We start from the raw sequence: 11674 nt of genomic DNA, 5'->3' as shown, positions 1-11674 counted from the left end.
CCTCACTGTGCCTCATTCTCGCCCGTCCCGCCGTTGACACCCGGCCCACGTCCTCCCCCTGGCCTGGAATGCCCTCCCTCCGCACATCAACCAAGCTAACTCTCTTCCTCCCTTCAAAGTCCTACTGAGAGTTCACCTCCTCCAGGAAGCCTTCCCAGACTGAGCTCCCTCCTTCCTCTCCTCCTACTCCCCCTCTCCATCCCCCCAGCCTTACCTCCTTCCCCTCCCCACAACACCTGTATATACGTATATATGTTTGAACATGTTTATTACTCTATTTTACTTGTACATATTTATTCTATTTGATTTATATGTTTAGTTTGTTGTCTGTCTCCCCCTTCTAGACTGTGAGCCTGCTGTTGGGTGGGTAGGGACCGTCTCTATATGTTGCCAACTTATACTTCCCAAGTGCTTAGTACAGCGCTCTGCACACAGTAAGTGCTCAATAAATATGATTGAATGAATGAATGAATGAACCCTCTGAGCCCTGAGACACCACATTAGTTTTGATATTGCCCTTTTTTAAATGGTATTTGTTAAGTGCTTACTATGTGCCAGGCACTGTACTAAGCACTGGTGTAGACAGAAGATAATCAGGTTGGACACATTATTTTTTTTTTTAATGGCATTTGTTAAGTACTTACTATGTGCTTTATTGGAGGCACATCTCCTCCAGGAAGCCCTCCAATCAATCAATCAATTGCATTTATTGAGCGCTTACTGTGTGCAGAGCACTGTACTAAGCGCTTGGGAAGTCCAAGTTGGCAACATATAGAGACAGTCCCTACCCAACAGTGGGCTGATCCTTGCTCTCCTTTTCTCCCACTCCCTTCTACGCTGCTCATACTTGCTCCTTCATTCATCCTCTCTCCCTTCTCCATGGCACATATGTATATATCAGCAATTTATTTTTTTATTTATCTATTTATTTATGTTAATGTCCGGCTCCCCCTCTAGGCTGTGAGCTCCTTGTTATATTGTATTCTCCCAAGCACTTAGTACAGTGCTTTGCACATAGTAAGCTCTCAAAAAATATGATTATTGATACTACTACTACTTGTAATGATAATTATAATGTGCCAGGCACTGTACTAAATGCAGAGGTTGATGCAAGCTAATCGGGTTGGACACAGTCTGTGACCCCCATGGGGGCTCAGAGTCTTAATCCCCGTTTTATAGATGAGGTAACCAAGACCCAGAGAGTAAAGTGACTTGCCCAAGGTCATGCAGCAGTCAAGTGGCAGAGCTGGCAGGCTTCCAGGCCTGTGCTCCATCCACTAGACCACTCTGCTTCCCCAGTTCCATGATACAACTCACGGTTGCCCTCCCTAGCTGCCATCCCTTTCTCACACGGCTCATAGTTCCCAAATTGCCATGCTGGACCTCTTCTCAGCCCAAGCCAATCCTCACGTGTAGCTCTGCTGTACTGTACTCTCCCAAGCCCTTAGTACAGTGCTCTGCACACAGTAAGCGCTCAATAAATACGACTGATGGAGTCCAGTGGCACTGAGATGCACAATTCCTGTCGGAAAAGCGTCCAGCTCGCTAGTCAAATCTCTCCCATAGCTCTCCAGCTGGGCTCTCCTCTCTCTCACAGCCTCCTGTCAGAGAAGAAGCACGGTCTAGTGGCTAGAGCACAGGCCTGGAGTCAAAAGGACCTGATTTGTAGCTCCAACTCTGCCACTTGTCTGCTGTGTGACCTTGGGCAAATCACTTCAGTCCTCTGTGCCTCAGTTACCTCATCTGTAAAATGGGGTTTCAGAGTGTGAGCCCCATGTGAGACCGGGACTGTGTCCAACCCGATTTGCTTGTATCCACCCCAGCACTTAGTACAGTGCCTGGTCCACACTAGGTGCTCAACAAATACCACAATTATTATCATTATTATTACCTTCCTGACCTGCTGTTATTTAGTGATGGGCTGAGTCCAGTGACAATTTAAAATTTGAGCCCGCTGTGTCTCTGACAGAGTCAGACATCTCTACTGGGCCCAGCCCTGAGGGATGCCAGCCTCCCTCAGCCAGCAGGGATTCCTAGAAACCTCAAAGGATAATTCAGGTGATGAGGGGCAGATAGATGCTGGGTGAGCCCTGGCCCACATCCTTCCCCTGGCCTGGAATGCCCTCCCTCCACACATCCACCAAACTAGCTCTCTTCTTCCCTTCAAAACCCTAATGAGAGCTCACCTCCTCCAGGAGGCCTTCCCAGATTGAGCCCCCCTTTTCCTCTCCTCCTCCCCATTGCCCCCCCGCCCCACCTCCTTTCCCTCCCCACAGCACCTGTATATATTTGTACAGATATATTACTCTATTTATTTTACTTTTACATATATCCTACTCTATTTTATTAATGATGTGCATATAGCTATAATTCTATTTATTCTGATGTTTTTGACACCTGTCTACATGTTTTGTTTTGTTGTCTGTCTCCCCCTTCTAGACTGTGAGCCGGTTGTTGGGTAGGGACCGGCTCTGTAGGTTGCCGACTTGTACTTCCCAAGCACTTAGTACAGTGCTCTGCACACAGTAAGCACTCAATAAATATGATCGAATGAACGAATGAGAATTGTCTATGGACTCGTGCCCATTCAAGAGTGGGGAGGAAAAAACGCATTAGGCATTCCAAATCTTTAAGCTGCCTCTTAACCTGATGGAAATCAGACTCTGAAGAGTCGCTGATTAATCTCTCTTGCTCTAATGGAAGAACTCCCGGTCTCCAGGAGGTACTCACAAACTACTTGGTGGATCTCAGCGTGGAGAACGCTTTGAGCTTCACAGTAGGTGATAAGTGGAAGCTTTTTCTTCTCAAGCAAGGGAAAAATCACAAGGAATGAGACCGTGAACGGATTCTGCTTCAGGCTGATTCTGAAGCCATGGAGTGGAGTGTCCCTTGTTAGGAGGGGACCAGGTGAAGGTGGGGTACACACTCGACTTTGTGGCCTGTGGAAACTTTTTCTTATTGTGCCCTGTGGGTGAAATTGATGGGGGGGGCGGGGGTTCAGGGAAGGGGTGACCCGTCCATTGACCCTTTAGGAAGTTGAAATAGTCTGTTCAGCTTCGACTCTGCGAATAATTGACTCATCTCGGCAAATCCACCGAGGACAGCACCTTCGGCACAAGGCTGCCCTCGCAGGTCAGGACTTTGTCGTGACCGAGCGCCTGGGGAGGCCGGGGAATGGAAATTTACCTACAGATCCAGAGTCTTGGGACAACATCGTAAACAGCATCCTCCAGATTTTTTTTACCTGAGAAATTGCACTATAAAACAAAGTTCTTCAGTGACAACCTCCGCCCACCAAAAGCACCCATCATTGCAACACATTCCCTGGAATGTCTCCAGTGGGATGGAAATGGCCAGCCACGCCCAGCGGGCCACCTGCCTACCGGCCCCGGTGGGCAGACCCTCAGGCTCCGACAGGAGAGCCGAGGCTTTACGGGGCTGGGCCTTGGCAGAGTGCTCATCCGCAGCTGATGTTGGCCTGTGGTTTGCCATGATTGTTAGGCATTTTGATTACTTGGATGCATCCAGTTGTAACACAATGAAACAATTTGTATATGGTTGGCCTGTGGTTTGCCATGATTGTTAGGCATTTTGACTACTTGGATGCATCCAGTTGTAACACAATGAAACAATTTGTGTATGGTTGGCCTGTGGTTTACCATGATTGTTAGGCATTTTGATTACTTGGATGCATCCAGTTGTAACACAATGAAACAATTTGTGTATGGCCAAGTAGCAGGGGCGGGGGTGTGGCCTAGCAGAAAGAACACGAGACTGGGAGTCAGAATACCCGGGTTCTAGTTCTGGCTCCACGGCTTGCTTGCTTGATCATCATCATCATCAATCGTTTTTATTGAGCGCTTACCATGTGCAGAGCACTGTACTAAGCACTTGGGAAGTACAAATTGGCAACATATAGAGCCAGTTCCTACCCAACAGTGGGCTCACAGTCTAAAAGGGGGAGACGGAGAACACAACCAAACATACTAACAAAATAAAATAAATAGAATAGACATGTACAAATAAAATAAATAAATAAATAAATAGAGTAATACTGATGACCCTGGGCAAGTCGCTTAACCTCTCTGTGCCTCATTTTCCTCATCTGTTATTGTTATTATAACATATCACATTATATAATGTTAGATATTAAAGATAATTATGGTATTTGTTAAGTGCTTATTATGTGCCAAACATTGTATTAAAGCACTGGCATAGATACAAGATAATCAGTCCAGACACAGTCCCACGTGGGACTCAAAGTCTAAGTAGGAAGGAGGACTGGTATCGAATCCCCATTTTACAGTTGAAGAAACTGAGACACAGAGAAGTTAAGTGACTTGCCCAGAGTCAAGCCGCTCCTCCTGGCGCCTATCCCTTTTCAACTATCTGCTCTCCCCACCAAAAAGTGGAGGGGGAGAAAGAAGGGAAAGGATTCTGTCAATTAAGAGATGACCCCAGGTGAAAGAGAACATGATTCTTCGTAAGTAAGGCCAAAAAAATTCCATGGGTCAGAGTTGAACATGATCTAAAAATGAGTGAGCCATTCTATTGGGGTTATAAATTATTATCATTATGGTGTTTGTTCAGTGCTTACTATGTGTCAAGTCCTGTTCTAAGCACTGGGACAAAAACAAGTTAATTAGGTCAGTCTTTGCCCCACATAGCTGGAGGAACAAGAGAGGAAGCAGGGAGTCCCAGTTTATTCCCGGTTACTACAAGGCTGAGGATTTCACCATGGAAGAGGACTATGAGAATTTGGGACATGGACTGTGTCCAAACCGATTAGCTTGTATCTACCCCAGGGCTTAGTAAAGTGCCTGGCACATAGTAAGTGCTTAAAAAATAGCATTAAAAAACAAACAAACAAACAAAAAGCTTGGAGAGGGTCCCGAGGAAAGCTGCCTTGTGTTGTCTTATGCTATCGAGTCGTTTCCAACCCATAGCAACTCCATGGACACATCTCTCCTGGAACGCTTCACCTCCACCTGCAACTTCCATGAGGGAAGGCTAAGCGGAAAAGGGAGCAATTTACTTAGAGAAGTGCTTTGCACACAGTAAGCACTCAATAAATACTATTGAATGAAGAGGCTGAGAGCAGATTTCAGAGAATCAGAGAAGCAGCGCGGCTCAGTGGAAAAAGCACGGGCTTTGGAGTCAGAGATCATGGGTTCAAATCTTGGCTCTGCCACATGTCTGCTGTGCGATCTTGGGCAAGTCACTTAACTTCTCTGAGCCTCAGTTACCTCATCTGTAAAATAAGGATTAAGACTGTGAGCCCTGTGTGGGACAACTTGATCATCTTGTATCCCCCCAGCGCTTAGAACAGTGCTTTGCACATAATAAGCGCTTAACAAATGCCATCATTATTATTATTATTTCCTTGTTCTCTTTAGGATTTTCAAGTGTTAAAACCAAGCAGTCTTGTACTCTCCCAGTCAGTCAATCAATCAGTCAGTGGTATGTATACAGCACTGGACTAAGTGCTAAATAGGAGAGTATGGTTGCTACACATCTTCCCCGCCCACAAGGAACTTACAGTCTAAAGGATAGACAGACAAAATAAATTACAGATGTATGTATATATGTGCTTTGGGGCTGAGGGTGGGGTGAATATCAAGTGCAAGAAGGGTACAGATCCAAGAGCATAAGCGATGCAGAAAGGAGAGGGAGTAGGGGAAAAGAGGGTTTAGTCAGAAGGCCTGTTGGAGGAGATGGGATTTTAATCATCATCGTCATCAATCGTATTTATTGAGCGCTTACTGTGTGCAGAGCACTGTACTAAGCGCTTGGGAAGTACAAGTTGGCAACATATAGAGACAGTCCCTACCCAACAGTGGGCTCACAGTCTAAAAGGGGGAGACAGAGAACAAAACCAAACATACTAACAAAATAAAATAAATAGAATAGATATGTACAAGTAAAATAAATAAATGGAGTAATAAATATGCACAAACATATATACATATATACTTATTTTAATAAGTCTCTAATGGTGGGAATAATGTTGGTCTGTTGGATATGAAGCAGGATGGAGTTCCAGGCCAGAGGGAGGAGGAGTTGGCAGCAAGACAGATGAGATCGAGATACAGTGAGTAAGTTGGAGTTAATGGAGTGAAATGTGCAGAATGGGTAAGAAATCCCTCTGGACTGTAAGGCAGGTGTGGGCAGGGATTGTCTCTCTTTATTGCTGTATTGTACTTTCCAAGCACTTAGTACAATGCTCTGCACACAGTAAGTGCTCAATAAATACCATTGAATGAATGAATGAATGAATGAAATCAGAGAGGTAAAGTAGGAGGGGGACTGGTGATTGAGTGTTTTAAGGAGTTTCTGTTTGTTGTGGAGGTGGATGGGCAACCACTGGAGGTTCTTGAGTGGAAAGAGGTGGACTGAACCTTTTTTAGAAAAATGATATGGGCAGCAGAGTGAAGTATGGACTGAAGTGGGGAGAGATGGGGGCAGGGAGGTCAGCAAGGCAGTAGCAAGGTGGGATATGATAAATGCTTGGATCAGTGTAGTAGCAGTCTGGATGGAGAGGAAAGAGAGGATTTTCCCCCTCGTCCCCCTCTCCATCCCACCCATCTTACCTCCTTCCCTTCCCCACAGCACCTGTATATATGTATATATGTTTGTACATATTTATTACTCAATTTATTTATTTATTTTACTTGTACATATCTATTCTATTTATTTTATTTTGTTAGTATGTTTGGTTTTGTTCTCTGTCTCCCCCTTTTAGACTGTGAGCCCACTGTTGGGCAGGGACTGTCTCTATATGTTGCCAATTTGTACTTCCCAAGCGCTTAGTACAGTGCTCTGCACACAGTAAGCGCTCAATAAATATGATTGATGATGATGATGATGATGATGATGATTTTAGTGATGTTGTGAAGGTAGAATGGACAGGATTTAGTGACAGATTGAATTTGGGGAAGCAGCGTGGCTCAGTGGAAAGACCTTGGGCTCTGGAGTCAGAGGTCTGGGGTTCAAATCCCAGCTCTGCCAATTGTCAGCTGTGTGACTTTGGGGAAATCACTTAACTTCCCTGTGCCTCAGTTACCTCAACTGTAAAATGAGGATTAAGACTGTGAGCCCCCCGTGGGACAACTTGTTGACATTGTAACTTCCCCAGCGATTAGAACAGTGCTTTGCACATAGTAAGTGCTTAATAAATGCCATCATTATTATTATTATTATATGTGGGTTGAATAAGAGAAATGAGTCGAGGATAATGCCAACATTATGAGCCTGTGAGGCAGAAAGAATAGTGTTGTAGTCTGTAGAGATGGGAAAGATGAGGGGAGGACAGGGTTTGGGTGGGAAGATTAAGAGTTCTGCTCAGCACAGTGCTGTATGCACAGTCAGTGCTCTGTAATAATAATAATAATAATGATGGCATTTGTTAAGCACTTACTATGTGCAAAGCACTGTTCTAAGCGCTGGGGGGGATGCAAGGTGATCAGGTTGTCCCTCGTGGGGCTCACAGTCTTAATCCCCATTTTACAGATGAGGTCTGAGGCACAGAGAAGTTAAGTGACTTGCCCAAAGTCACACAGCTGACAAGTGGCGGAGCCAGGACTCGAACTCATGCCTTCTGACTCCAGAGCCCATGATCCTTCCACTGAGCCATGCTCCTATAAATACCATTGATTGATTGATTGGTCGATTAAAGTGGTGGGTTGGTCAGCTTCTTGCCATCTTCAGAAAGGAAAGAACAAGAGAAAATGGGTTGACCATAATAATAATAATAATGATAATTACAGTGTTTGGTAAGTGCTTACTATGTGCCAAGCACTGTACTAAGCGCTGGGGTGGATACAAGTAAATCAGTTTGGACACAACCCCTGTCCCACATGGGGCTCACATGATCCCCATTTTCCAGATGAGGGAACTGAGGCACAGAGAGGTGAAGTGACTTGCCCAAGGTCACACAGCAGACAAGTGGTGGAGCCAGGATTGGAACCCATGACCTTCCGACTCCGAGACCCGTGCTCTATCTACTACATCAGGCTGCTTCTCTATTATGGACTGTATTATGGACTAGATAAAATTTGAGGGTATCCTGGAGTGGGTTTCTGGGGTAGCAATGTGGAATCCCCTCTCCAGTCACCCGTGAAAATAGAAGAGACACTTAGAACCGCCAAGGCCTTTTTTTTTCTGGTATTTGTTCAGTGCTTACTATGTGCCAGGCACTGTTCTGAGCACTGGTGTAGATACAAGTTGATAAAGTTGTCAGGTACCCATGTCACACGTGGGGCTCACGGTCTTAATCCCCATTTTACAGATGAAGGAACTGAGGCACCGATAAGTGAATTGCCCAAGGTCACACAGCAGGCAAGAGGCAGAGCCAGGATTAGAACCCAGGCCCATGCTCTACTCTCACTCACCCAATCGTATTTATTGAGCACTTACTGTGTGCAGAGCACTGTACTAAGCGCTTGGGAAGTAGAAGTCGGCAACATTTAGAGACGGTCCCTACCCAACAGTGTGCTCACAGTCTAGAAGGGGAAGACAGATGACAAAACAAAACACATTAACAAAATAAAATAAATAGAATATGTACACATAAAACAGAGTACTAAATACATACATATACACACACATATATATATATATAAACATATATATACACATATATACATATATATAGACAGTCCCTACCCAACAGCAGGCTCACACTCTAGAAGGGGAAGACAGATGACAAAACTAAACATATTAACAAAATGAAATAAATAGAATAAATATGTACAAATAAAATAAATAAATAAACAGAATAATAAATAAGTACAAACAGACTCTACCCACTAGACCACGCTGTTTCTCTGGACTTGGACAGGAAGTCTAGCACCTCAACTTTCTACTTTGTCCGCTGTGCGATCTTCCTGGCATCAACTCCTCCAGATGCCAGGTAAGACGGCCCAGCCCAAAGAGCTGAAAGTCCAAAGTACCTGCGTTCTAATTTCGACTCTGCCGCTTGTCTGCCGTGTGACCTTGGGCAAGTCACTTCACGTCTTTGGGCATTAATTCCCTCCTCTGTAAAAGGGGGATTGTGATTGTGATTCCCCATGTGGGACAGGGACTGTGTCCAACCTTTCATTCATTCATTTGATGGCATTTATTGAGCATTTACTGTGTGGAAAGTACTGCACTAAGCACTTGGGAGAGTACAATTCAACAACAGACACATTCTCTGCCCTATATAGTCTAAAGGGCGGAGACAGATGTTAATACGAAAAAAAAATTACAGATATGTACATAAGTGCTGTGGGGCTGGAAGGGGGACCTTGATTATCTTGTATTTACCTCAGCACTTAGTATAGTGCCTGGCACACAATAAGCGTTTAACAAATACCATGAAAAACATACCACTTGGGAAAGAGGTAAGATCCTCCTGCATGCTTCAAGGTGTCCTTATGACAGCCCTCTGCTCCCTTCCCGAGACACTTCTTCCGACAAAAGGAGAACAGAGCTCAAAAAGAGGATTGCTAAACTAGAGCCTGTCCAGAGTGGACACTGGTCCATCCCTACTGCACTGTAGCTGTTTTCTTTAGGCCTCTGCTGCTTTGACCCTCCCTGTATTGGATTCAGAGAGATGATTTAAGATTCCTGCCCAAATATCCTCAGTATCTCTTTGTTAAAATATTCATGAGGATTTGGAGCTAGCAGGGAAAGTAGAACCTCCCTTAGAAGTCTGACTCTTCTCAGGGTAGGCAGACTCTGTGACATTCCTAAGGAGGCCTTCCCAGACTGAGCCCCCTCCTTCCTCTTCCCCTCGTCCCCCTCTCCATCCCCCCATCTTACCTCCTTCCCTTCTCCACAGCACCTGTATATATGTATACATGTGTGTACATATTTATTACTCTATTTATTTTACCTGTACATATCTATTCTATTTATTTTATTTTGTTAGTATGTTTGGTTTTGTTCTCTGTCTCCCCCTTCTAGACTGTGAGCCCACTGTTGGGTAGGGACCGTCTCTATATGTTGCCAACTTGGACTTCCCAAGCGCTTAGTACAGTGCTCTGCACACAGTAAGCGCTCAATAAATACGATTGATTGATTGATTGATTGATTGATTGATTGATGAGAGGAGGGAGTAGCAGCAGGATGAGAGGTTTCGAAGTGGAGACGGAAAGCAAGATGGAAGGGAAAAGGAAGGATGGGATGCCGTCTGTGGGAGCCAGATGGATTGAGGAGGCCAGCTCCTCTCCTCCACCTGTCCTCCCCACCCCGCCTCAATCCCTCAAGGCTCTTCCCCAAGAGTGTTTTAGCAAAGAGAACATGCAGGATTCCCTGCCAGAGGATATGGAAGGCTCACCTGCTTACCCAGCCCATTAGTTTATTTTGGCCTGTTCCCTGGGTGATTACAGGCAGATCAGGGCAGGAGAGAGAAATTCTCAAAGTGGGGTAAAGAGGAGGGCAGAAGGGTGAGGTGGGGATCAGTCGGGTTCAGGAGCTGGACTCCACCATCCCAGACATCCGCAGGGGTCAGACGGTGACTCAGTGACTCCTTCCTCCTGGAAGGAGAAGATCCAACTTAATGATTCTGCTCTCAGGTATTTAAAATTCACAGTCCTTGGCCACACCTTGAAGAACTCCAGCGCTTAGAACAGTGGTTGGCACATAGTAAGCGCTTAACAAATACCATCATTATTATTAATTTAGCAGAATCGCACCAGTAGTGAAAAAATCATTCATCTCTGTCACCTCTTCCGTGGGCCACGGACCTGGGGCCTTGTTGGAAACAAGCCAGTACAGGGACTGTGACAGTCAATCAATCAGTGGTATTTATTTATTTATTTATAGAAGCAGCGTGGCTTAGTGGAAAGAGCCTGGGCTTGGGAGTCAGAGGTTGTGGGTTCTAATCCCGGCTCCGCCATTAATCAGCTGTGTGACTTTGGGTAAGACACTTAACCTCTCTGGGCCTCAGGGACCTCATCTGTCAAATGGGGATTAAGACTGTGAGCCCCAAGTGGGACAACCTGATTACCTTGTATCTACCCCAGTGCTTAGAACAGTGCTTGGCACATAGTAAGTGCTTAACAAATACCATTATTATTATTTATTGAGCACTTACTATATGCAGAGCAGTGTACTAAGCACTTGGTTGGGGGAGTACAATGGTGATGGGTTCAAACCCTGGCTCCGCCAATTGTCAGCTGTATGACTTTGGACAAGTCACTTAACTTCTCTGCACCTCAGTTACCTCATCTGCAAAATGGGGATTAAGACTGTGAGCCCCCCGTGGGACAACCTGATCACCTTGTAACCTCGCCAGTGCTCAGAACAGTGCTTTGCACATAGTAAGCACTTAATAAGTGCTATTATTATTATTATTATTGCAATGCAACAAAATTAACAGACACATTTCCTGCTCAGGCATAGTAATAAGAATAACTGTGGTAGCGGTTAAGCACTTACTATGTTCCAGGCACTGTAGTAAGTGCTGGGATGCATACGATCTTATTATCTTAATCGCCATTTTACAGCTGAGATAATTGAGGCCCAGAGAGGTGAAGTGATTTTCCCATGGTCACAGAGCAGACACATGGTGGAGGCAGGATTAGAACTCACATCCTTTGGACTCCTAGGCCCGTGCTCTATTCACTAGGCTACACTGCTTCTCATCTGAGCTTACAGTCTAGAGGAGATAGAGTGACAGAAGGGAGGC

General features: G+C 45.1%; 1 protein-coding gene across 1 annotated transcript in view; it reads left to right on the top strand.

The window, feature by feature from the left end:
- Positions 1-3554: 3554 nt before the first annotated feature.
- AQP8 (aquaporin 8) overlaps positions 3555-11674 on the top strand; it is a 54639-nt gene continuing 46519 nt past the window's right edge. Inside the window, exons 1-2 of the mRNA XM_038762781.1 lie at positions 3555-3637; positions 8840-8911. Coding sequence (XP_038618709.1) covers positions 3555-3637; positions 8840-8911 — 155 coding nt within the window. The remainder of the gene's footprint in view (positions 3638-8839; positions 8912-11674) is intronic.

The sequence above is a fragment of the Tachyglossus aculeatus genome, chromosome 21 (assembly GCF_015852505.1).
Source record: "Tachyglossus aculeatus isolate mTacAcu1 chromosome 21, mTacAcu1.pri, whole genome shotgun sequence".
In the NCBI taxonomy this organism is placed as follows: Eukaryota; Metazoa; Chordata; class Mammalia; order Monotremata; family Tachyglossidae; genus Tachyglossus; species Tachyglossus aculeatus.
Note: the sequence above shows the minus strand (reverse complement) of the source record. Positions and strands in the feature narration are given on the sequence as shown.